The sequence below is a fragment of the Nestor notabilis genome, unplaced genomic scaffold, assembly GCF_000696875.1.
Source record: "Nestor notabilis isolate BGI_N333 unplaced genomic scaffold, ASM69687v1 scaffold21308, whole genome shotgun sequence".
Taxonomy (NCBI): Eukaryota; Metazoa; Chordata; class Aves; order Psittaciformes; family Psittacidae; genus Nestor; species Nestor notabilis.
In genome coordinates, this window is record NW_009938988.1 from 1 (window position 1) to 26,954 (window position 26,954).

The 26,954-nt window shown below is 40.0% G+C and overlaps 1 protein-coding gene across 1 annotated transcript; it reads left to right on the forward strand.

Annotated features, from left to right (window-relative positions):
• Positions 1-15,409: 15,409 nt before the first annotated feature.
• CAV1 (caveolin 1, caveolae protein, 22kDa) lies at positions 15,410-17,716 on the forward strand (the record flags this gene model as incomplete). Its single annotated transcript, XM_010019638.1, has 1 exon — positions 15,410-17,716. A coding segment is annotated over one exon (351 nt), but the record flags the coding sequence as incomplete, so codon positions are not given.
• Positions 17,717-26,954: the final 9,238 nt, after the last annotated feature.

The following is a 26,954-nucleotide window of genomic DNA, read 5'->3' on the forward strand; positions in this document are numbered from 1 at the left end:
GGCAGGTCTGCTCTGCAGCCGGGACGTCCCGCCCGGGACCGGCGGAAAATAAGCTGTGACTTTATGGAGCAGCAGCAGAGGGATTTTCCTACCCCCGCGGGCACGTATAGAGGCAGGGAAGTGGCACCAGCCCAGTGCTGCTCGAGCTGGCTTCGCTGCTGGGCGCGGCCTGCGGGACAGATCACCCTCCCTGAGCCCAAGGGGTGCAAGACTGGAGGTACCAGTGACTGTTTGGATTGTGTTCTTGATTTGTTTTGTTTTCCGTGGTGTTTTTCTTTCCCTCAAGAAATGACAAGTGGAAGCAAGCTAAGCAAAATCTGACAGTGCCCGTGTCTAGACTTTTTGTTTGGGTTCTTAAATCAGAGTTCCACTCTTTTGGCAAATCAGGGTTGGTGGACGTTTTTGCTTAAAGTCACTTGGGTCAGAAAAAACAGAGAGGTGTATTTTCTCTTAGCAGAGAAATTTCATACTATGCATGTGAAAACTGAGGATGCTGTCATCTGAGTTTGTGAGAACCTAGGAAAAATAGGAGCTGCCCAGTCATAGCGGGTGACTAAGCCACTAACTAACTGGCTTATTTAGTGTCCATCAGAGTCAGTGCATGCAGTTCATGATGCTTGTTGGCCAGGAAGACCTGTTATTGAAAAAGAGAAATATTGCATTGTTTCCAGAGAATCAAAAGGTTGGATTCTAGTTCCTGAACATATGTCAGTAAAATGACTCATGTTATGTGCAGACAATATAGCAAGGTCCCGAGTAACCTCAAATTTCACTGACTTCAACGTAATTTCGAGGTGCTGAATATGACTAATTACCATGCTGGATCAATACTAAGAATTATCCCTCAGAGCAGGCTATATCTTTAAGTAGCCATTGTCAGCTTTGTGAATGAGAAAGAAAAGGCATAAAGTTTTTGTTTAGAAAAACATCAGCTGTGTACCAGTGGTCCAACCATTAAAATGGTTGATTTTAGAAAGGAGAGTGCAGTTTGTTTGTTTTCTATCCACGGAGGAGCAGCTGAGGAGACAGGGAATGCAAGAGCTGAAGAATGAGACTGCATCATGGCTTATTGCGTACAGCAACAGAAGAAGTCCCCAAAGCAACCAAACCTTCTGAGGATGAGTCATAGCCCCCAAGCAAGTCAGAATCTGTGTGTCCACAAACTTAACTAACTGCTGGGAAAAGTGGGATGGAAAAATCTCCTAATGGACTTAAAAGAAGCTGAAGTGTACAAAGCCCATTCTGCCCTCTCTGCCTCCCAGTGGAGCAATGATTAAGAAAGTTTGTGATGTCCAATCATCTAAAAGGAAGTTGAAGAATAGGCTTTTCAGTTTGTTATTTTGAAATAATCATGGACCAACATAATAATTGAAAAACATCCAGAATACCAGTACCGCCTTGGTGTCAGCAAGTGAGCTCCTGATAGTGCACATACTCACATCAAGACACAAGAATACACCAGAATTAATTTGATGTTAACCAGACAGGATCCATTTTGCATCATAAAACCAGCACTGTTTGCAAAAAAATGTGAGCATCATAAAGCAACGCCTTTCTGTCTTGTTGCAAGGATAAACAAGAATTGCTTTTATTTTTATAAGTGTTTCATGGTCCAACGTGAAAAGCACAGAGGAATTTGGCACAAATTGAGTTTATTTGGACAATACTTTTAGGTTCAGCCGATTAGACATAGCAATAAAGTTCAGATCCAGTGCCCAGGGAACAGGATCTGACTGGGGTGAAGATACACAGATTCAGTTCCTGCCTCAGCCATCAGTATGTGGTCCCCTTCTGTCATACATCTGCCTTTCTTACTTCAGCTGTAAATCATCCAGGCAGAGTATAAAAAATACACTTACGTAACAGAAGGAGTCCCCAGCCTCAGCTGAGTACTGAAAGTCAGAGAAAAAAATGTTCAGGAGTGTTGTAAAGCCAGAAATATGGTTCAGGCTTAGCTCAGTTTTGTTTAGAGCTGTTGCATTTTTTCTAGATTCAGAACCTTCTGCTTTTTACCCAGTGTTTAATGCATTTCTTGCCACTTGACTATGAGGCACAATAGCATGGAAACTGGGGACAAATCAGTCAGCCATGAAATAGAAATGATGAGACAGAGAACGAGGAATCTGCTCCGTAAGCAGCTCTCTAAAAGGCCTCAGTGTTGTCTGCATTCAAATACTTCCCATAGCACATTTTAAAAATAACCCTTGCTTGTGAGAAGCAGGAGACATGTTCCCTTGATGTGCAACACGAAGCATCTGCACAGCTTCCTCGCAGCACATGCACGGTGCAGGCAGCAATAGGGTGGTGATCCAGGCAAGGGGAGAGACCTGGTCGAGATCCATTTATAAAAACTAGACACATGGAGCAGCTTTATACCAAAGCTATTGGTGACCTTGACTTTGCTTTCAGTTTATCTTCAAATTAGCTACCAAGGGGAAGCTAAGTGCTGGGAGGTTTACGGGAAAGTGGGCAAAACAGCAGGATTTCTGTTCAGAGAGAGATGGAAGTGAGGACTTACCGCGCTTCAGGTCCACAGGCAGCAGAGTTGGCAGCTCTGTGCTGGAGGAAGCACGATGTAGTAAAATCACCAGAATTTCCTTCCTGTTCCAATTCCTTCAGTGGGGAGCGGAAAGGAAGGAGTTTCTTCCCATGCAACTGCCCTTGTGCGTCACCTCTTCAGGGAGAACGTGTAACAGTGTTCACTCCATGAGGTACATGCTTGTGGAGATAGCTGATCATACAAGAGGCAAAGAGGGAATCTAGTGAGGGAGAAACAGCCTCTGTGCACTTGGGACCTCTCCAGGAGTCATTCTGGTGATTATACAGCTATTTTGCCTCACATTTGTTTCTATTTCATATGTCCTTCACTGGACAATTCTACTTTCGTACCTGTGTACCACAGTTTTTGTATATGTGTGATGGGGCACAACAAACAGGATAGAAAGATGATAGGTTTTGTGGTTTTTCTCTCATTCATTCATTCCCCAATGATGCAGGACTCATATGAAGGTGCCTGAAGTTCCTGTTTCCCAGCACAATATTTGTGATTTCCAGGTTACAGCTAAATTACAGCCTTCCAACTCTTTGGAGTTCAAACTTTCTCAAAGTTATCTGTGGTAAAGTCTGCACTAAGTTTACTGAATTTTGAAGCAGCAGAGGAGGGAGCTAGTTATCCTGCAGCTTGCATTTCTCAGTACTTCCTTGCCTCTTGCTTGGGATGGAGATGGACTTTGCAGCCAACCCTGTAAAGTCTACTCCTTTAGGACAAGTGAGGACCAAATGTGAAGTCACATCTGCAGCCAGATCATGGGTTTTTCCTGAGATGGTGTGCCAGGAAGAAAGGCCTATGCCTTTTCTACCATCCCAAACATAATTACTGTTTTATTTTAAAGTGTTGCCTCTCTGCTGTTTGTTGCATAGGAGTCCTTTTCTCTCTAGAAAAAAGAAAATAAATCCAGTACTTGGCTACAGTTGTAAGGATGCAGAGCTTTTATACCAAGTTTTAAACAGCGATGTATTTGTGCCTTCCACTTAAAGCTAATGGAGTTAAGGGCAGTTCAACTCACTGCAAGGAAAAGTCTGGAATTTTTAGTCAGATGTTGACAAATACCACAACACCCTTATGTAGGCATTAGGGAGGAAAGTATTACTCAGCCATTTTAAAGCCATTTACAGTTTCTGCCACTTTCAGATAAAAAGAGAGGCTTTTTTAAAAGTAGTTTGCCATTTCATTTAATCTTTCATACTTATGGTCCATCCCTGTTGCGCTGAGCATGGTGTAAGACACACAGAGAGATGACCAGACAGAACCCCTCCTGCCTCCACACCTGAGGACCTCCTGGAAGGAACAGAGGCATTGTGCCCTGCTTTTTATGGATAGGAGGACTGTCACTCTGATGTGACAACAGATGTCAACCTGGAGGAACAGAGTTCTGCTCTTCAACACGGTAAAATAGGAGGAAAGCAGAGCTCAGTCTGATGCTTTGTTCTGAAACAAGGAATTAAGTGACATTTAATGCAGACCCCTTTTCTTTGTTTTCAGGTATGGTTAAAAGTCGTGAGAAAATAGGTGAAAATGTAAGTTTAAATACATTAATATAAATATATAAATAATATCTAAATATCTTGATATATGCATCCTTATGTCTAAATACATATATATGTATATAGACATAAGTATACAGCTGTAAAAACATATAAATGTATAAATATAAATATATGTTCCAATACAAGCTTGTAATTTGGGCTTTAGCTGTTGGCCGTGATGGAAGTTAGATGCCTCTGGAGGAAGATTCACGTCACAGAGTTTAGGCCTAACCATAGGACAGGATGAGGGGTCCTCTCAAGGGCGTGTTTCTCTCCATTGATGATACATGTAGCTATGTAGCTCAGACATGACACCTTACTTTTACGTAACTGCACATAAATTAAATCATTTTGAAGCCTTGCATCATATTAACATCCAGTTGTGGGGTTTAGATGTGAAATGCAAGAATATTTGAATGTTTGACTTTAGTATCCACATGATACAATTCTGTTTCAAATATTTCTTCCAAGGTTAGTTTAGGAGTGAGAGATTGAAGACTTGAATCATTATGAATGCCAGTTTATATGATGACTGAGCGAGGTTTTAGAGTTCTGAAAAACAGTTTTCTTGCACGTTTATTAGGAGTTTCCAGACATGGAATTTCTGAATGCCCATAAGACTACAGATAATACTGGCATCTGTTCTAATGAAAGCTTCTTTCTCAAAATAAAATTTGCGTTTAAGGTCATAGTATTATTAAAGCCTTATGTGTTGCCTTCTTGCTTAGCATGATGAGCATGACTCATAACTCCATAGGAAAATGTTCGTTTGATAGCCATGGGGACAAAGCCAACAATTCAGCATGGATGTTTCTTTTGTTAGACTTTATTGGACACTATCTCAGATTCACAGGAGAAAAATATTTTTTGTTTCCAATAAATTCAACAGAAGTTAAAATGCAATTTGAATTAATTTTAGAATTTTTAGCCTACTATATGGATAGAAATGCCATCTTCTATTGCAGAGAATATAGATGTCTAAAACAAACAGCAAACAAAAACTGAAATCCAAAACTCTCCACGGGAATGAGGGATACACGTGTATAGTAGAGCGGTCTGCCCACGGGGTCCCCAGTGAGAGTTTTCTCTTTACTGTGTTTTAGGCAACAGAGAGAGAAAATACAAATAAACTTGGATGATTCTGTAAAACTTGTGATATCTGAAGAGCTGAAGAGACATATAATTCTAAACCAAGATAGGTTTGTATTTCCTACAGCTCTCAAATGCCTTTGTAATAAACAGAGAGTGGGATGAAATCTGCATCAGCAAATGAATTTTTAGCTTTTTGATCCAGAATTACCATCTGCCTTTTCCAGACAAATGACAGTAATAAAAACCATCTTGGACTACAAAGGACTTGTTATTGTGAAGATGAAACAGAAGTTATGCCATTTAATTTATTTGATTTATTGGGGAGTAAGGTCTAGCTGTGTTAGTCCCTTCATATTTTTCTGGCAGATTTCTTATGAAAATGCCTTTTGATAGTTTCAAAACAAACTTTGAATTTTAGGCAGAATCATCCTTGTCAGAAATGTCATTGGATTAGTATTCAAAAGGACAAATAGTTTCAGTACCGTTATCTCCACTCTAATTAGCACATTAACTGATAAAACTTGCACCTGCTTTTGTTCAAGATAGTCAAGGAGTTGTGCTAGAGATGTTAGTGGGGCTGTACAAGGATGGGTTTTGCCCACAGTCTTCTTTTTATCAGGCCCACCTACTTTATTTTCAAACAAATGGGAACTGATAAATTCTGCTTCGTAGATAAGAAGCAAGAAGATGCTCTCATAGCTGAAGTTGAAAGCACCGCATTCCCTGTCCAAACTCCTGCTGTGCTGAATTTATACTCAGAGTTCCAAAGAAGCCTAAGGGAGTCTCATAGACAGATTGCAACACTTCTTCTGTCAACTGTCAATCCCTTCTAGAATTCAAACAAATGCTACCAAAAAAAAAAAAAAATATCAGTTTTCCTTCAAGATCAGGTTAGTATCTTCTGTTGACCTCAGCCATAAAGTCTCCTGTTGTTTTATGAAGTCCAAGTTCATATATCTCTGTTCTAGTGCTGTTTGTGACAAGACCAGATCTGTAGACAAATGATATCTAGATTTTTACGAAATACTTAAGAAACAGTTACCTTCTACTTAAGGATTAGTAACTTGAGATCTTCCATAACAAAGACAATCTTCTAAAAGGAGAAATGCAGAGGCAAATATTTTTAAAGGAACAAAGAGGCAGCTGAACATCACTGCATCAATGCACTGCACTCTGTCAGCAATATGCATATTCAGGTAGAAATGAGGAAAGAGGTGACAACAAGATATACAGATTTCTAAGAAGAATTGTAGCAGTTCACATGGATGTGTTTGTATACCTAATTAAAAGTCTCCTCTCCTTAGACTCCCCTTACAAATGATAAAGAGAAGAAAGTTGTTTCCAGATCTAAAGCACCCTCCAAAGGTGCCTGTCTCTCTCCACACACTATTAAAGAGCCTAAGATCACTAGATTTCCATGTCCCATTAGTACCTAAATTTAGGAGGGATGGAGCTAGAGCAAGTTATAAAGAGTTATACTTAGTAGCAGCTTATTATCTTAATAGCAGGTCCATAACTCTGCACTGAGAGCAATATAATACAAAACATTGTATGTACATATAGAATATGTGTAAAATAAAATACAATATTGAATCTGTTTACAGGATATCTTTACCTTTATTAACATTTCTGGGTTATGGCTAACACCAGACCCTGCTGGAATCAATAAAAGTATTCCCATTACCTTTAGTGTTAGTCAAAACTTCACCCTGGTGTTCATCTTAATGAATATACTTCTTTGAACATAACAGATGGACAGAAATGTGTAGATGTACATGCACACAGACGTATCAGAGTAATGTGCTAAAATAGCTGTATCAAACAGGAAACTAGAACATAAAACAAATGATAAAGCAAATAAAGCTTCTGAATAATTCCTCATTGGGAAAGCTGCAATAACCTCCCAGCAGCCCACTTTCCAGGGAGAAAAATAACCACTTTATTTTCTGACTCTTTAACTCCGACGACATCAGCCTATTTTCCAAGGAACTGGCTGACATGATATCCCCACCTGCAGAGGAAGTTTCGTTGTGTTTCAGAGGAGTGCAGATGTCTCCTTGAAGCTACTAGTCTTTCCTTCCTATTGAGACAGGACAAGCAAGCGCTTCAGGAAGAGATCTCTCTAGAATGGCTGGTTGCTACAATGCTAACCCATTGGCATCAGTTGCATTTTTCTCATGAGTACTTCTGCAGGTTTCTGTGATCCTACCCATCTGATAAAAAAAGCCCATCACCAGAGCTTGTCTGGTATGCAATAAGTAGTTCAGCATGGGCAGGGAGCAGGAGGTTGTTCTCTCAGTAATTAGTAGCAAAGTATTTTTTGGCTCTTTTCATTGATTTTCAGTTTGTGAAATGGTGATCTGCAGTCACAACTTTCTTTAAGTCATGTCATTTAAAAATTTTCACAGTTCATTTGAGTATTTGTTATGTGTGCAGTAGGGATCACTTCTGACTGGACTGGCTTTCTTCTCTGGCTAGAAGAATGTAGTCCTTCAAGTCTACTTTCCAACATGAATATCCTTGTTTGTTAAAGTATTGTTTGCTTTTCTGGCATACTCTACAGTACCCAGGAAAGATGGACTATTTCCGGTCAGAGATCTGTCAGTAGAACTCTTTTCTTGCCATATGATGGAAAGTGGGTGCGAAGTGGCAGAGAATGTAAGGCAAATTCATTGGTCAGTTTGAACAAGTAATGGGGTCAGAACAGATCTGCTTGCTTGTTTAAAGGTTCATTCACATTGGAATTACTTGTCTTTTTTCCTACATAAAGAATATGGTGCTAGCCATCTACACTCATAGCATCTCTTTTTATGTGCAAAGCAGTGAATGTTGTGCCTGCTGATGTGGCCTGTCCCCAGAGGAGCAGTGTGCTCTGAAGACAGAGTTAAAGGTTGACAGGTAGACCCTAATCTTACTATACCCCATTCTGGAGGGACTCTTGGGTTTCTCTTATTAGATGCTTGTCACCATACTAAGAGTCAAGGTGATTTCTTGTCTTGTGATGGAACTCATCCCATCCATGCTATTGCCTAAGGCTTATATAAGTACTTCAGAACAGAATGAGTTTCACCTTTACTACACACCTGACAGCACCTAATGTGACAAAGGAGAGCATTTAGGTACTACGAAGCTTTATGTTCTCAGAATCAAAGTACCAGCTTCTCTACATAACATTTGCCAGATGGAGATTATACAGTGCTCTTAAAAGGGTGAATGGGTCTCCTGGTATCTGGGAGGTAAGAGAAGGGAGAACAGCTTTATTCATGTAAGTCTGGCAGGCTGGAGCACCCCTCCTATGAAGACAAGCTGGGAGAGTCGGGCTTGTTCAGCCTGCAGGAGAGAAGGCTCAGGGGAGACCTGAAAGCAGCTTCCAGTGCCTATAGGGGCCCTATGAGAAAGCTGGAGAGGGACTTTTTACAACAGCATGTAGTGACACGACAAGGCGGAATGGCTGTTAACTAGAAGAGAGTAGATTTAGATTAGATATTAGGAAGAAGTTCTTCCCTGTGAGGGTGGTGAGATGCTGGCACAGGTTGCCCAGAGAAGCTGGGGATGTCCCATCCCTGGAAGTGTTCAAGGCCAGGTTGGACACAGGGCCTTTGAGCAACCTGGTCTAGTGGAAGATGTCCCTGCCCATGGCAGGGGGTTGGAACTAGATGATCTTTAAGGTCCCTTCCAACCCAAACCATTCCGTGATTCTATGAAGTCATGATGCCTCCTATGCACTTTCCCTCAGGTTCAGTAGAAACAACATTCTACACTTTTCCATCATTTTCTGCTAAACTGTGGCAGTAGTCAGGAAGACACCATCAGCAGATGTGGAAGCACGTCTCAAAGGGTCAAAGAAACATTTAGATGTTTAGCTGTTGTCACTGATTTAACAGAACGAACGTGAGCTTATTGCCTAAGGTTTTTTTCTGCTGCTGTGATGCCTTTGTTCTCCGAGCACTGTAACTGGCAATTTTTAAGTTCCAAATGGTATGTAGAAGTGCAAAAACTAATAATGATCTCATACAATGCATTTTCTTATTTTTAATAACACACACCACAGCCTTCTCCAAAGCTAACAGTGCTGCACCTGTCCTGAATGTCACCTCCCAAATGTGACTCATGCCTTAGAATGGCTTGTCATTTTGTGATCTTGTATACATTTTCTTCTGTTGAATATTTCTTTAAAGGACATCGAAGGCATCAGGAAATTTTACAAATTGCATTTATCACAGAACTAAAAAAAGATCACATCTGCTTTTTTCTATGTGTCTGTTTCAAGTCTCATAGGGACACAATATAATATGATGAAAAGTATTACAGTCGTGATGTCAGGGAACAAACTGATTAAAAACAGCAGGGGGTACATGGTGCGGACATTTTCTATACTTTGTGCTGAAAATGCAAAGAAAACTAGGTTGGGACTTTTTCTTAAATAAATATACATTCAGACTTAACTATAGCCCTGACCTGGCAGAGCAGATTGATATCAGAAGACAGTTCATATTTTTCAGGTTGTGTGCGTATTTAAGTGGTTTGCCTGACTGGAGGTGTTAGTGATCAATAAAGAGAGATCCAGTAAGGATCTGAGCATCCTTTCACTGACTGCAAAAGATATTGATGGCACTCAAAGACGTAGGCATCCTCACTGTTTGTTTGCATTCCTCCTCAGTGGAGTAGTGGTGGTACCTGTCTATGCAAATTGCATGCTGTGAGCACAGTTGCAACACACAGCTATCACACATGAAGATTTTAATAATGATAGTTACAATCACAGAAACGTACATCAGGTCAAAGGCCCCATAAAATGATGATGGCTTTAATAATATTTTTCTGATAGACCCAGCACAGTAATCTTTCTATGTAATAGACATTACCTACCTCAAAGAACAAACTTCTGAGGAGAAGCACAACTAGGCAATTGGAGTTTGGCATTTAGCACACCTTTCCAGCCTGCCACATTTTGATACATAGGGACTAAAGCGGCAAGGTTAACTCTTTTCATATATAAGGCATATATTCTTGAGTCAGCTGTGTTTGTTGGGGATTTTTTAAGCAAAAACAGTAACCTCACATTGCTAAGATTTTAATTAACAATTTTTTCTTTAAACAGACTGTGAAAAAAAGAAGACAAATTCACCATACCATTTCCCTTTCTTGTAAATAAAACTCTTTCAGAATCAAAGCAGGTTCCTTAATTTCCTGATGAGAGTTTAATAAACATATGCAGAGCAAAAGAAGCTGTGGTAATTCTCATAGCAGAATCAGACAAAGGCTTCAAGCAATGTAAAAACTGGTTTTACTGAACTGAATAGTAGGAAACAAAGAATAGCTGAAGTCAGGAAGTGTATTGTAGGCATGGAACAGGAGTTGATAGTGTTTAATAGCTTTGGCTGAAACAGAAGGTTGTAGTGAGTTATTAGCATCCTTTAGAGGGTCAAAACAAATTTCCTTTACTTCTCTCCTTGTTGCAAGTGAACGTGCCTGTATTTTCATTAGCTTGGCAAATAACTCGGCGTGATTTCACAGGAGGAACAAACTGAATGCTGAACATGCAAACTACTGACCTAGACCTGTGTCTAACCTGAGCATGCCTTTGTGTAGGTTAAACAGAGTTCTTCACAGATCTACATGCACATGATGCTTTGGCAAAAGTGGCCTGAAGAGCAATACCCTAAAAAAGGTACCTTATCCTTGCAAGCCAGTTAGATTAATTTCCAGAAATTAGAGTGTCTTTCTTCCCTAGGATCATATTTCTGGCCACTTCTCTTTCTTCTGTCAGTCCTATTTTTACTTCGCTTAGTTCAGTTGGACTCCCATTATCAGTCTGATGACACTCACCGTCACTGAGTGCTGCTGAGCTAAAAACCAGAGGAAAGTAGTAGGAGGGACTGACGAGTGAGTGATCCAAGTGATGTAAATGTAATCCATAGCAAGGCAAAATGCATCTAATCACCTATTGCTCCTGCTGCCTGTGGAGGACTGATCCCTAGGAGTTAAAAACAGGATCTTCCATAGGAGTGGTTCAGTGCAGGAAGAACCTGGGTGATATCTCAGTTCCTGCAGTATAAGGACTTATCTGTACAGCCTGAACAGTGAAATAAATAGAGTATTTCCCAGCCAGTGGATCTGTACATGATCTGTTAGCAGCTGAGTAGAACCCAGATTACCTCAACTCCTTGCCTATCTTTATTTAGACTGTACACTGCTGCAGCTAACTCTGAGTATGGACAGCAGAAGTTCATGTTCCCGTTGTAGCTGGACTCTCTTGACATGTACGTAATTTCATGATATTTTTATGGCTTTCAGGGAGAAACCAATTTAACACTATTCAGCTGAGAGTTTTTAGAGTTGTCAGGCTGTTTGCCTTTTCACTTCCAAGTTCGTTTTGGCATCACCGCCCTTATTCAAATTGGAGCAATGTGGAACATGAGACTTGAGGAATAATGAAATGGGAGAGATTATGGTAGTGAGACAGCAGCTATGGTTCCTACAGGACCATCTATTCAGCTTCTGTGCATTGGTAGAAACATTCTGAGAGCTGTTGAAATTGCTCCAAGAAAGTAACCTCTTGAAAATTATTGGTGGCATGAATACAATGCTATTGTCATCTCACAGAGAGACTAATTCCTGAATACTTTTAGGACAACCGTGTGTGACCTGAGCTGGGAAATCCTGGCCAAAGATACATCATAAATGTTCTAATATTAGCATCATCTCCTGGAATGAGGACAGGGCTGTCCATCTGGAAATGTTACATGACATTATTCTTCTGTCAGCTCCCCAGGATTAACTCCATGGATATCTTGGAGCACACAACAAGCTAAAACATTAGTTACTGAGAATTACAGCTACAGAAAGTTTACTATTTGATTTGAAAACCAGTGAGTTTATTGGCTTCCATTTTTCAATAAAACATTCATTACAATGAATTATTTTGAAAGGAATCAAATTATGGGTCAGTTCTAGGAAACTGACATTAACCTGTGGTTTCTTTTTGCATGCCCAAAATATGCTTTGCTGATAAAAGTAGGTCCCACTTAGCTAGATTAAAGATGTAAGGGCTGATGGAGCTCACGGCTAACTTGCCTTCCTGCTGCGATTTACAGTCAGTTGAAAAAATACAAGATAGGCTACACAACTGAACTGAATAAAAAGACTTTAAGCTTGGCCTTGAATAACCCTTGATGAACTGAACTACTGTGTGATGGCTGTGTGCACAGACTGGATCTGCCAAGGATCACAACATCAACTGGTGGGAAACATGCAATAAATTGCCAGAAGTTTAAGAATGAGGGCTATGCTCAATCATGTAGTCTTCGTGTAGTAGCATTTTTTTGAGAAACAACTTTTTTTTGCTGTTATCATCTTTGTGTTTGCTATCATCTGCATATTTTTTTTACTTGATTTCAAGACAAGCACTGATGATAAGCCAAGAACACACATTTGCTTTGAAAATGAGCTAACATGGGATATGGGCTACAGTGAAATGTTTGCTTTTGAATAGCTGCAGAAACAGACACTGTAAGCATGCTTGCTTGTGTATTCCAGAACGAAAACATACTTGCTCCGTAAACTGAGGCATACATTTCACAACATGTATACTCAGTTGAATGAGATTGATTTCAGTGAACAATATACAGACCTCAAAATCATCTTTTGTCAGAGCAGGAATAGATATAAGATAATTAGCTGCCATCATCAGTAAATATTATTGACTTCATGTATACATCTACAACCTTTTCTTCTTTCTTTCATGATGCAGTCCTAAAATTCTGTGATTAACACAAGGACATCTGATTGTTTCATTCAGTAGAAAGGTCACAATATATCCAGGAAAGCTCCTTGCTCTGTCTCACCAGGATGCATCTAACTTTTAAGGACTGATTCATGTGATTATTTTATTGCCAGTGTACTTCATAAAGCTAATGTTTTGTCAGTTGTTTAGTCCCCAAACATGAACTTTTTTATCTAAGAATCCCACAACAAAGATAGAGAGCATACTGTTGCCTGTGGTGCCTTCCCCAGAATTAGTTCTTTCCACCAGAGCTTCAGTCTCACTCCCACTGAAATTACAGACCACAAATAATCTCAAATTTTCTGTCTTCACTGAACAGCGAATGTAGCCCACATTTTATGCTGTCTATAGGCACTGATTTCAAGGAAACTATTTTCTAAGTTTTGGACCAAAAATTCATGTGCATGACCTACAGAAGTAGAGGTTATTATATACATGTAGAAACATTGCAGAAGAAAATAGTAATTCAAACTCTCCTAATTTTCTTATTTTGTAGCTATCATTTAAAATTATGCTGTTCAGTTTCAGAAAGTCCAGACAGGCCTTTGGCTCTGCACGCCCTTACAGACAAGTGTGCAGTGCTGAGGTGTGTTCCTTGGGTACTCTGCCAATGCAGTCTGCTACTGGTTTCTGCGGAGATAGATAGAATTCCAACCCAAATGCTACCAGTAGGTGTGATGGTGATGGTGATGATGATGGTGAATTCCCATCCCAAAGAATCACAGATCACCTTCAGATCACTAGAGCCTAGTTCAGAGTAACAGATAAAGAGAAGGTTTAAAGTTTGTGTTACATGATGTCTGGAGAGAAGCACTAGCAGAGAGTGATGTTTAGGCCCAGTAATTTGTTGAATTGAGCCAGCTTGATGTTAGACATTCAAGATATTCGATACCACAGCTGATTCAGAAATTTCCTCCCAAGGACTTCCAAGCCCTTCAGGTAAATTGTGCCTAGACTGTGCAGTTTTGCTTTGGAATTACATTTTTATGTTTTAGAAACTGGGAAGTCCAGTGGTTTTATAGTATTTTTCCCTTTGTCGGTAACTTTTGGTTGGAGATGATTAAAGATTCAACAGGAGAGACGAAGGAGTTCTTTCCAATTATTATGTATACTTTAGATTAAAAGAAGCGATTGTGAGCCTTTTCCTACGTATTAGCAATACTTACTCTCAGCATATGTATATTCACCTCCTTCCAGCATGCTGAGGTACTGCTGCTGAAGTTTCTGAGGCCACTAGCCCTTACCTCATGCTTACCTTCCTTCTGTAAATCTTCACTTACAGCAGCATTTGGGATCTGACTTTGGGATCCAGTCCCAGGAATGCAATTTATTTTTTTCTTTCACCTGGTTTAGACAGTCATTTAGTTTCTGGCAGAGGAATAGTGTGATGTTCTCTTTCTTGTTGAGTGCAGTACCTATATAATTGGTTGTGCTAAATCAAATATCCTGTATTGTGAGTTATATCAATCACATATTTGTGTAACACGAAGCTGAACCATCATCACAATTCTGTTAATTCTCTAATAGAAATGTTATGACAATTAGGTTTCCTGAATAGCTCAGTATTTCAACTGAGGGCAGTAAAATACGCCTGTTGGAATGCAGTGTTTCCTTAGGTGACTTTTTGAATGATTTATGAATAGTCAAAACTATGAAATATGTGGAAAAGTGTGTTCCTTATAAATATTAATATGTTAGCCTGGCTATGTCTTTCCTGAGCAGGGTGTTATGGCATAAACAGGATAGGTTAGAAAAAAAAAGCAGTTATAATGTGAAGAGCCTTCTTATGTTTCGTAAGACGAAAGAGCTCCCTAACCCTTTCAGACTAAGGAGGACCTCCACCTGATGCAGATCTAAACCCAGCATTTTATTTTTCAGTCTACTAAAAACTATCTATGTCTGTTTTAAAGTATATGTTTAAATAGCTAGCCTCACCGTTTATTCACTGTCAATATTCAGCAATTACTATACAAAGAAGGATGGGGAAAATTAGACAAATAAAACACATTTTATTGATACATGCTTGAGGTGTGTAAAAAATCAAAGTAGTGACTGTATTAAGTCCATTCATAAAGGTGTGAAACAATTAAGTTAAGCAAATGAAAGCACCATGATTCTGTTCACCTGGTTTGCCCCTTAAGTAGACTTTAAGGGCACTGCATACCCTTAGGACTGTAGGAGATGAGGAAAATATATGCGGTTTTGTGGACATCGCCACCTAGAAGTTAGATGTCTAATCACTGAGGCTCCCTGGTAATCTCTGGAAAAAGGTAGTTATTCAGAGACTCATGGCTTAAATGATGTGTTAAGATGGGTTGAATCATGTTGGAATGTAGGAAGTACGTGCTTTGGTGTTTTTTTTGCATGGGACCATTGTTCTCCAGGAAAGGTGCTTCTGGAATCCACCCTTGATGCAAACATCTGACTGACCTGACTTTATGTTCTTTGCTGCAGATTGATTTTGAAGATGTGATTGCTGAGCCAGAGGGAACACACAGCTTTGATGGGATTTGGAAGGCCAGTTTTACCACCTTCACTGTAACGAAATACTGGTTTTATCGCTTACTGTCAGCAATCTTTGGCATTCCTATGGCTCTCATCTGGGGCATCTATTTTGCCATTTTGTCATTCCTGCACATCTGGGCAGTGGTGCCATGCATAAGGAGCTACCTGATTGAGATCCAGTGCATTAGCCGCGTCTACTCTATCTGCATCCACACGTTCTGCGACCCAATGTTTGAGGCTATAGGCAAAATGTTCAGCAGCATCCGAGCCACAGTACGGAAAGAGATTTGAGGGACATTTCAAGGAGAGCCATCAGCCTAGGAAGGGGGCAGGGGTTTCATGTTGTTTGGAGTGTTTTGGTGCCAGTTTCATGTTTCCCAAAGCAACATACAGCAACTGGTGGTGAATATACTGGCCCAAAACAAAGAATCACTTGCTCAGTTTCTTTTTCTACTGTTTATTCTTACTGGACTACTTGCTTCTTTTTTTTTTTTTTTTTCCTTCAATCTGCATTTCAAACTAACCTTAAATGGCTATTCTTCCATGCCAGCTGTATATCGTTTTGCTGGCTGTTCAATTCATAGACTGAAGTGTTGTTGGATGCCTTTCTATCTCACCCTTCATTCCTTGTGAGATAAATCCACAGTGATACTAAAGAACGACAAAAATGCTTTCCAACATTATAAAGCCATTCATTTTATTGTGGCCAAAGAGCTCAGAGCTATTGCAGCAGAATGAACGTGACCAGCTGGCAGGTTTTAGTAGAATGTTCTTTTTCAATTGGATTGTCAGTTGACTGCAGCTATTTACAGTCAAGGTCAGATATGGTGCACTATGAATAAATTAGTTAAATAAACAAATTACTGAACTAATACATGTCTCAGAAATCTAACAGTTTGTCAGGTTGGACATATTGACACATGATAGCTTTTCAAGTGCGTGAAAAGCTTCAGTCAGTGCCTTTCTGTCTCATCAGTTTGTATCCAGTCATTTCTCGACCTTTGCTAGGATTGCAGAAGCAAACTGCAGCTGCAAACTAAAACTGGTCATTATGGAAACATTTTCCTGACTGTGACTTCTGACACATCCTTTAGCAAACATTTAGGTGCTTATCTCGTAGGCTTCTGGGTTTTTTTGCAAATTTTTCATATAAATATGTATCACAGGTTTGCCAGAGATAACCCCAAATTACAAGAAAAATGAAGGTATGCCAAACACAAGCCAAATGAGGCCAAGGAGGAGCTTCCCCTGTGAGAAACTTCTCTATCAGCTTTGAAAACTTCCCTATCAGCAGAAGTCAGCATACCACTAGCACAGATTGTTTTCAGGATGCTTTGCTGAGTCTAAACTTACCCATCACAAGAGATGGTTTAGAAACTTCACATTTGAGGTTGGCTTGTTCATTTTTAGCTGAGCTGCAAAATCAGGAAGTCTTAAACGGAAGGTGTTGTGTGAAACTACCATGTTGCAAAGTACAAGACCCAGAAAGCAAAGTCTTTGCAACATGTACTGATGCTGTGACCTGCAGGAGCTTTTTGCTCTCATGATATTACTGTGTTCAGAGATGCTCTCTGCATCCTCATACAGTTTGCGTGAATCATTTGCAGAAATAGTTGTGAGCTGATCAGCTTTATAGTAAAGCAAGCTGGGGCCTGAGCCTGCTCCAGTTGGAATCTCCAGCAAACCAGTTCTTGGCCTTGGAGAGTGCATGCCCTTGGGATGAGCATGGAGCTGTCTGGTACACCTACAGCTTTTATATTTAGTGCTGATATTTCACGTATTGCTTTACCTAACACAGGAGTGCCTTCAGTTCAACTTCTTTAGGAAATGCTGCATTTTTTAAGGGGGAGGTGGGGGGTGGGGCAGAGGGGAAAAGGTGCACATAAAGAATTACAAAGCTATTAACTACTATTGTTTGCATTTAAAACAGACACTGGTATGGATATAGTTTTATGTTTTTCTATGTACATAATGAAGAGTGTACTATTATAGATTTTTTCAGTATTAAAAACAAGCGAGATTGTAAACAAGAAATATTTTATCTTTTTATGAGGAAAATCACTCTGAAGAAAACCTTTTGATTTACCATGTAAACTGTATATCCTGAAAGATGTCTGTTCACTTAGAGTTATTAGTTCCTAATCCAAATACATTGCTGATCCAAGACATTTATATTGTTATATGCTTACAGATATAACTGACACGTTTTTTAATTCTGCATGTACATTAAAGACTACAATAAAAAGATGTTTAATGGTAGCTCCGTCTGACTTCTTTTTCCTTGAAAGTCATGTGAACAATCTCATGTTATTAGGAAGAAAAGTCCAGTATTTCTTGATAGAGAAACAGAAAGCAATGTCATTTTTTTCTCAAGTGAGAATGCACGAAACCATCTTAATGTGTGGTTCAGGATCTGACGCAGAAAAGTTCTTTCCCAACAATAAAATGACCAAGTAAATATTTTCCACTGCTAAGTAAGTAAGCAGCAGGACTAGTCAATACAATCTTGAACAAGGAGTCTAAGCTTGTTTAAATGCTTGGTGTTCCTCAGTTTCCCTACATTTCAAATTAGGGTAATGATGTTTACTTGTAGACCATTTTAATATCCAATAACCAGAATATCATAATACAATGAGTTGTTTATAGTTCATTTTACGTTAAAGGCTTTGGCCACCCAAAATTCAGTCCTGGATTGTCCTAATGATAGCTCTTCAGTTAAAATTGTTTAAAGCTTTCTTTTTCAGTCCATTAGAAACAGGACTGCTCTTAGTAAGAGCTCATTAGCCTGAGCATTTAATGTATGGAAATAAGGGAATGACAGTTTTTATCCTGCTGTGTATAGACTAGTTTGTGGCAGGTCAGTTCTTTTCTATGGGGTTGTTGCACAATATCTGTCACTGTTGAACTAGTACACAAAAGTATTACGTTTTGGCCTACAAATCTATTAATTGTATTTAAATGTACAAATAGCAGATACCAGCTTAAGGTAGTCTGACATATGTTTTCCAGTGGCAGAATGGTGTATTTAATAGCAATTAATAATCCAGTGGTAGCAAATAGTACTTGGAATTGGGCTATGTGAGAAAATTTAATATACTTTAAAAGGTTAAAGTGAGGTTGCAATATGAAAATAAAGCAAATGAGCTTTCCAGTATTCAAAACCTACTTCTTTTGCAAAAAGCCTGATAGATTTAGAACATCTATTCATCTTAACCATTTATAATGTCACTTCCCCAAGACTCTTCTACAGGAGAGATGTGCAAATTCACCCTACAGTTCCACCATCACTGCCGACTCACTGGACAGTGGTCACAGGGCTGTGCAGTGGGTGAATCTCATCACCCCATAGCAAGATCCAGGTTTGTCTACTAGAGGACCAGACGCAGACTGTTAGAAAGTGGCATCAGGTAATCTTCCATCATGGCTACTGTGGTACAGACAGTCTTACACTGCTTAATATGAAAGTCAGTGTCATAAGCTGCCTCAGGACCTGTGGGTTCAGGTGGGCTCAACACCACTTTTTCCTTCTACCAGAAAACTTTCATGGCTGTCATTGGTCACCCTTCTCATCCTCTGGGTCACTAGTTCTTAGATCGTGCCATGTAGTTTGAGCTATTTTCCTTTGAATACCCTGAGAGATACGGGGGAGCTGGACACTGCAATTAAAACCAGATGGAGCATCCAAGCTGTGGAAATGAGAGAGTGTGAACTTCTTGGTTGTGTGGTTGATCCCTCTGAATATGATTGTTGAATCATAGAATAGAATCATAGAATCAACTAGGTTGGAAAAGACCCTTAAAATCATCGAGTCCAACCATCCCCCCAGGACTGCCAAGTCCACCACTAAACCATGTCACTAAGGGCTTCATCTATGAAGTTTTTGAACACTTCCAGGGACAGTGATTCCACCGCTTCCCTGGGAAGCCTGTTCCAACACTGATCACCCTTTTTGCTGATGTAAGAACTAACTAAATACAGATACATTTTTTTTAAAATACATATTTATTGGAATGAAGTTGCAATAACATGTTATCTGACAGTGGGACACATGATGCAGAATGCTTAATTAAAATTTCAGTTGTATAGTACAACCAGCACATCCTGTTCTCAAGGTTCTTTTCTCTGTTATGGCCTTCTGAAGGCACAGTGATAGAATGTTGCACGTTTGATAACTATGTCAATATATAAATGCACAGTATTCTCACTAAATCTGTAACTGATTTTACAAAGGATGGCAAAAGTGGGAAGAGAGTGATTCAAATCAATACAAGCCTGTGTCCTCTCTCATAGTCAAGGTGTGTTTCAGTGTTGATTCAAGACACAACCCACAAAAGGCCCTAGCCTCAATGCCAGTAGGTAATTTGCTTTTATTCTGAGAACCTGTATTTACATAACCCTGCCAACACCTGAATTTTCACGGCACGTAATTGCCAGTAAAACTCACCGCAAGGGTGCCCAGGTCACACCTACGCAGTGCTGGGATGTACCAATAAGATGTTCCTCTGGCTGCTACCATCTCCTGCAGGAACTGGAGATGATAAGTATTCTCAGGGATCACTAACAAGCTGGGAAATGATACCTTTCTGAAGCTTCTGGCCTAGCATCTCACTTCTTGAGACAGAAGAACTTAAACTCCTCACACTGTACTCCCAGGTGTAAACTTAAGCTGCTCACCACTCAGTATGCTGACTACTATGTCAGTGCAGAGGGGAATAAAGACATTACAGTCTCCAGCTGTAGCACTTCTAGAGGTAACTCTGTTTTCCATCTTGAAACACTGGGAACCTGGGTTGAAGCTTGGTTTGTTTTCTGCAAACTGACAGCATTTGTCAGGGGTTGTTTTGGCACCCAGGGATTAACTTAAATCTACCTGTCATAGCTGCAACCTTCTCAGTTGATTGTGCCTCTGAACCTTTATCTAGGATATGGAGTACACCTACAGCGCACGTAGGCACTGACAGTCTTTTTCTGGTTACTTATTCTGAGCTAAAAAATGCTTTACACCAGAGGATCGGCTCAGAGGAAACTTAAAGAACCAAGGGATCTGTAGTTGTGTAACTTCTTGGCAGCTATCAGAATACAGGCATTCATCTGTGACTGTTACTCATCAAAACACTCAGCCTGCCGATCTCCCGCAACCAGAGCTCCAGATGCAGCTTGCCAGATGTACACATCGCCAGAAATCATACTGGCAGAAAACCCCAAGTGAAAAATGTGACATAGAAACTAACTAGTTGGTGCTAAGAGGAAAAATAAAGAACATCAGCAGAAGCAGGTATATTCTATAGAGAGATCAAGGGGGTGAGAGAATCTCAGGAGTCTGCTTTCATACTTGAGGAATGAGAAGCTGTGCACAGCAGGTGCATTTCCATCTGGAAGTGATAGAAGGAGATTTTTGAAAGGGAAAAAGGAGAGGTGTGACTTTTCACATCTTTCTTCAGTTCCTACTTATAATATTTTACAGGTAAATTCTGAACAAAAGGGAATCATACGGGAGAGCAAATATGAACAGTGCATTGATAGGTACAAATACAGCACAGCAATAACCAAGGCATTAATGTATCATTAAGACGTGCAAATTCCTACTTAAGTGTGACTTGCCTTGAAGTGGAATGACCATAGATATGGTCATGTAGAGCTGGCTTTAAACGCAAGTCAGCTCAGACATGGTATGTATGATCAGAGCCATACAACCGGAGCCTGGCTGGGCAGAAAACCAGGCCCGGAAGCTGCTTCCCATACTGGAGAAGCACACTGGGAAGCAGGCTGAGGAATCACCCCATGCTGCCAGCATCAGCCCGACTCATGCATGAAAACTCTCTGCATGCAATCCCAAACCCCAACCCCAATGTGCTGGTGGGCAATACTTAGACTGTGTTCCCTGCAGTAAGTGTATGCTGCCTTTCCAGACTATGCATTTTATAGATATGCTCTATTTCACTGACAGAAATCCTCTGTTGCAGTCTAGATTCCTCATAGGACAGTAAATATCCCAATAATAGGAACTGACAGCTGAATAGAGCATGAGTTCTTGTAGGTTTAGACAAGTGCCTTTCACATTTGTTCATAGTTTGTCATCTCCTGATTTTTAATCTTCTGGCTTGTACGGTATTTTATCTTTGTATTTCATGATGTGTAGGCTCTGATTCAACTGTTACAGACATCTGTCAATTCAGCTGCCTTCTCTCAGAAAGAGCAGGTGTTGTTAGTTCCTATTAGACAATGATTCAACTACGTTCGGAAGCAGCTAAGATTTTGCCTATTGTATCTGTGTTCAATTTCTGAAATAATCCAAAGAAGCCTGTGAAACAAAGATGCTTAGGGACAAAAATCTGGAGCTGTTTTTGTCAGATTTTAGCAGGATTGGATTTTTCGGTCTGAATTTGAGTGTCTTTGGAGCAACAATTATATAGTTAAAAAAAAATATTTCTTTATGTATCTCTAACAAGCATCCTTTGAGGAAGGCCACTGAAAATACAGATTTACTCCTCTAGGGTAAAAAGTCTGACTAAATACCAGTAGTCAGCACTGATCAGTGAAAGCAAGCACTGTCCAGCTCTTTAGGTTTTGTTGCAGAGTTCTTAAAAAAACTTGCATGTCTCCATGTATCAGTTTACTTCTTCCTGTAGAATAAAAATTCTACAGTTTAAACTAGCATGTTGGTGGATAATAATTCAAAATAAGAAGAAAAAAAACAACAAAAAACTTAATTGTTGATGACCTGTTGAATGATGGATTATTGGGACTGAAACACAAAGCCACCCTGTTGCTGATGGCAACAAGAACTGGGCTTTAATGCAGAGGGATTCCTCTTAGCACTAGCAAAAGCCTCCAGTTTGACCCCTCACCTTGGACACTGGGGACATTGAACCCTGGCTTTCTTGACGAGCATTTTTCATTCAGAAGATTAAGCCTGTATAGAGACAAAGGAAAGTAAAATAAACCTGGGAAGAATTAAGAATGAAGAATAAATCAGTTGTATTAGCAATGATTAAAAGTGTGTGCTGTACTTCTTTGCACTAAACCTTTTACTCAGTTTCACTGCCACAAACATGATACCTGCTTCAGCTAGTGCCCTTTTGTGGTCACTATTGTCGTTTTCAGCTAGCCCTTCTCCCAGTCTCACCATCAGTGCTTACATCACCACAATATCCAGGAATCCCTTCATTTAGACAGACATGTCACTAGCTCATAGGGATGCTCAGCAGCTTCAGCTCAAGGCATTTATTTCCCTCAAAGCTACCTCTGTATTAGCTCATTATAATGTCTGCAGAACTTTGGGGGTCTTAAAGCAAATCCTTGCTCTGTTTCTGTCCTGATGTCTGTCCTACTCTGCCTCCATTTTAGCATGATCTTCCAGCAGTTATGCAGATGATCCTGGATAGAAAGCTTATGCAAATAAAATCACCCCCTAGCTGCCCCTCTCCCTGTTTAATAATATTTCATTACCTTCTCCTAGGTGCATCTTACATTCGCTTTTGTCTCTGTTTACAAACAACAACTAGAAGCAAAAAGCCTTTATTCCTTTTAAGGAAAACACATTGGAAGTAGCAAAAAACCACGAGCTATTTTATTGCTCTCTGTTGAGCCCTAGTAGTATGTTTCCGAATACCCATGAGATAATGACCAGTGTTATCAGATAATATGAATATCTTAGATCCAGTTCTTACAGTTTATGATGCTATTTGCTGTGGCCCCATGAACAGTGAGTATGTCAAATGCAATTTTTAGTTTGCTCCCCAAAGCTAAGCTGGGTTACCAAACACTGCTACTGATGAAAATCTGTTAAGAAATGACATTTTATCTTAAGAAATAACAGTTTATCTGTCAACCAGGGATATGTGGATAGCTCAGTTCAGATGAGCAACTGTGCTGATCCCTTTTCATGGCACATACATACTATCAAATATCAGTATGTATGAACACCAACTGATTTTTCTGAGGCAGAACGTAAGTCCCTTAGGAGCTTTACAGTCAGTGACTTAATTTTGCATAAAGAATGTAACAGGTGCAAATAGTTGGCATAAGGCATGTCTGAATATTTGTAAAGACAGTTCAATAATCTTGGAAAAGGGCATGAAATGAAATAGTTCTTAGGAAACAAGTTGTCTGTTTCCAGAATAAATATTGGTACACACAACAGAAGTAAAAGCACTTTCATATTGCCCTGCAGAAATGTCTATCCCACGTCTCTTCAAAGGGCTGGTTCTCATGGTAAAGACATAAACTGCAGGATTTTTTAGTTCTTACTTCTTCCTGCACTGACACCATTTTTCTGATAACTTCTGTGTTGTGTCGACCTAGGATTCAAACTGGATCCATTCCTGCCATGAAAATCCTCCCATAACCAGAGAGTACCGGTGAAGTCGTGGTGAATCAGATGTGAATTTACACTCTGTACTCTGTTGTTTGCTAGTGTGTGACAGTTTTCGTGGAAATTGGCTGTTCATCTAATTAAAGTTAGAATGATTTATTTCACACTTCTTCTGTTGTCACCTTATTGGCAGTTAACTTAAAAAAAAAAAAAAAAAAGAAGTAGAAAATATTGTCATCTAAAAAGTTTGTCTGAAAAATTTGCATGAAATACTTCTAGTTCAAGGCTGCTAATCCATGTAGTCACCACAGCTATTGTATAAAAAATCTTGGGTCTGGGTTGTAGCAGAAATATTGGACTAAGCCACGAAGTCTCATGGAGGTTGTATAGGGAGTGAGCAAATTATCAGCTGTAAAAATATCTCCCAAGCAAAATGGTAATCCAGCCTGACCATAAGTTTGTCTTAGTCAAGTATGGTCTCACATAAATTATTGGGTAAACTTATGCACTTGACACTATGTAAAAGACTTACTCAAAATGGGCCTGATTCATAGAAATCTTTGGTCACGGTGCCATTACAATTCTGTAATGAATCCTGCATGGAGGTTGAAGGTGGAAACTGAGACCAGATCAAACATCAGCTGTCCACTGGAGGATGCCTCAAAGTTTGTGCTTCCAGGCAGCATGGCATCGCTTGATCGCTTGGAGACAAACGGGAAACACAGAGCTCTTGAAGAAGTCAAATCCAAGCCTAAAGGATGAGATCAGACCCCTTGCTACTCCCACACAGCTCTACAGAGTGCCTGAGGGGGGATGAGGGCTCCCCAGGAGAGCTGATGGGAAGGGAGCCAGTGCCTCACTGAGAGATGTGTCACTGTGTCAGAGCAGTGTGTACCTGATAGACCCCAGTAATTTCTATTCACCATTGCTCTTCCACAGCCACAGATATTGACCTGTCCCAAGCAGGGGTTGAACATCTTCACAGGGACCTGAAAATGCTGCTGGTGCACTGATTAACCTCCATGGTAGTATAATTTAGGATGCAATTTTCTGGCTCCCATGACATCAGAACCCTTCTGCTGCTGTATATAATTATAAAAATGTCCCTCTGACTTCTTGTTGCTGAAAATACACAGGCTGTTTTGTTTTTAAAAAAACAACATGTTCTCTCCCTCTTGTTTTTCTATTTTTGGCAGGTTCTACCATGAAAACTGGCAATTACTACAGCTGAAAGCTCGAGTAAGACTTAAGATCACACACTCTAGCATGGAGTTTATAAAGGTATCTAGCCTTTAGCTTCCCTCACAGGATTAATACTGGGTCTTCTTTATTTATATAGTACTCCTAAGCAGAAGATGAAGCACACTAGTTGTTTGTAACTGGTGCTGTCTAAGATCTTACTAGCCTTAACCACAGAGTAAACTACCACTGCAGAGGGAGATGCACAGCAGCAGAGAGGGAGTAGGCACTGAAACACATCATGCAGGAGCCTGAGTAATGGGCAAAAAATGGGAGTGTAACCCTATGACCATATTTAGTTTCCACATGTGAATCTTGGCTAGCTGAAGCCTACCCTGAATGCCAGTGAAGCCTGAGAAGCTGGAAATCTTTTACTCTGTGCATACAAGCAGAGTCATGACTCACGCAGAAGAGAAACAGTTTTCTTTTGCGAAAGGAACATTTTTCCTTATTGACTAGGGAGACATCCGAAAATAGCTTTGCTTTCTGAGTGATTCTGTCAATTCACTGCAAAGCTGCAGAGGTATGAAAACCAAGGAAGGGTGTACAGCTCCAGGAATCTGCTAATATGAAGTGACAATCCCTATTTAAAGACAGTCAGCCAAATTCACTACATATGTCAACTCCTTGAAGACAATGAATTAAACTGAGGGTAACTCAGGCTGTCCAATAAATTTCAAATGCCATACAAAGGAATGAAATGGAGGACCAAATAATATTAATGTAAGATATTTAAAATGATGTGCAATTTAATCTCTTTGAGTAAGAAGCTCAATGTATAATCCCATTTGCACCAGGCTTTATTTCTGATACAATACATTTTCTGCATCAAAAGTGAAGCAGCATTAAACTTCTTTGAAAGATAGAGCTCTCTTGATGGCAGAAGAATGATGTTTCTTGGAAAGGAAGGACACTTCCGAGAATCCCAGATTATTGCAGTTTGTTTCCACCAAACCTGTTGGAATTTTCCATATTACTTCAATGGAAACTGAAGTAAGCCGAGGAAAATCCCACCCCATAGTGAGGGAGAACATTGTTAAAAGGTGTTAGTAATCACAAGGCAAACAGGAGTTATTTTAATGTTTGCTCTATTTTCGTTCCTGATTTGCTACAGTGACCCTCTTCTTCTAACGTTTTTGACTGACACTGACCTAAAACACCTGAAAATTAGGCCATTGTCAAGCAAAATGAGCTCACCAAGTCCCCCCCGGCGTGTTCACCTTGCTGCCATCTCCCTTTCTCCCTGGTGCCACATTTCACCCATGAAAGTGGCAGCTGGAGCAGCAAGGAAAAATTTTTCCCTGAGAATACCCTTTTGTTTTTTCTTTAAATCCATGACAACACACGATACGCAATACTTTATTTTCATGCTCAAGGAGGGGGAATTTCCACTTGGAAAACGCCCTAAGAAACGAGAGCCGCAGAGCATTGCAATGCGGAGGCTGCCACCTCCTGGCTGCACCTCCTACTGGTGCTAAATTGGAGCTCAAAAAGGAAATTGATCTGCTTAGACCCATCGTTTGTTTATCAAAACACCCTGAAGTACATCTAGTAGCAGGGCTCTACTATACTCCGTCGGACCTACAGGGAGGGTTAAGGATGTATTTAAAATTAGACATCAGCCTATGAGATGTCTGAGATAAAAATGCTTCAGTGACTAGAGGCAATATTCTAAGATGAGGACTCAATTCTAAATACGAGAAATCAAAATAAACAGACTGTAACATACCAGCTCCAGGAATCAACTTTGTAAAAGCATGTCAGTGAAGTTACCTCTGCTCACATTTCACCTGGTGAAACTGTTGACCAGTGGAAACATCCCCCCTGTGTTCATTCTCATAGAACAGTTTCAAAAAGACACCTGTGTGGAGGGGAAAGTAATTGGATTAAAAAAATTCTTGAGGACAGCAAAAATGGATCCAGCAATGAAAA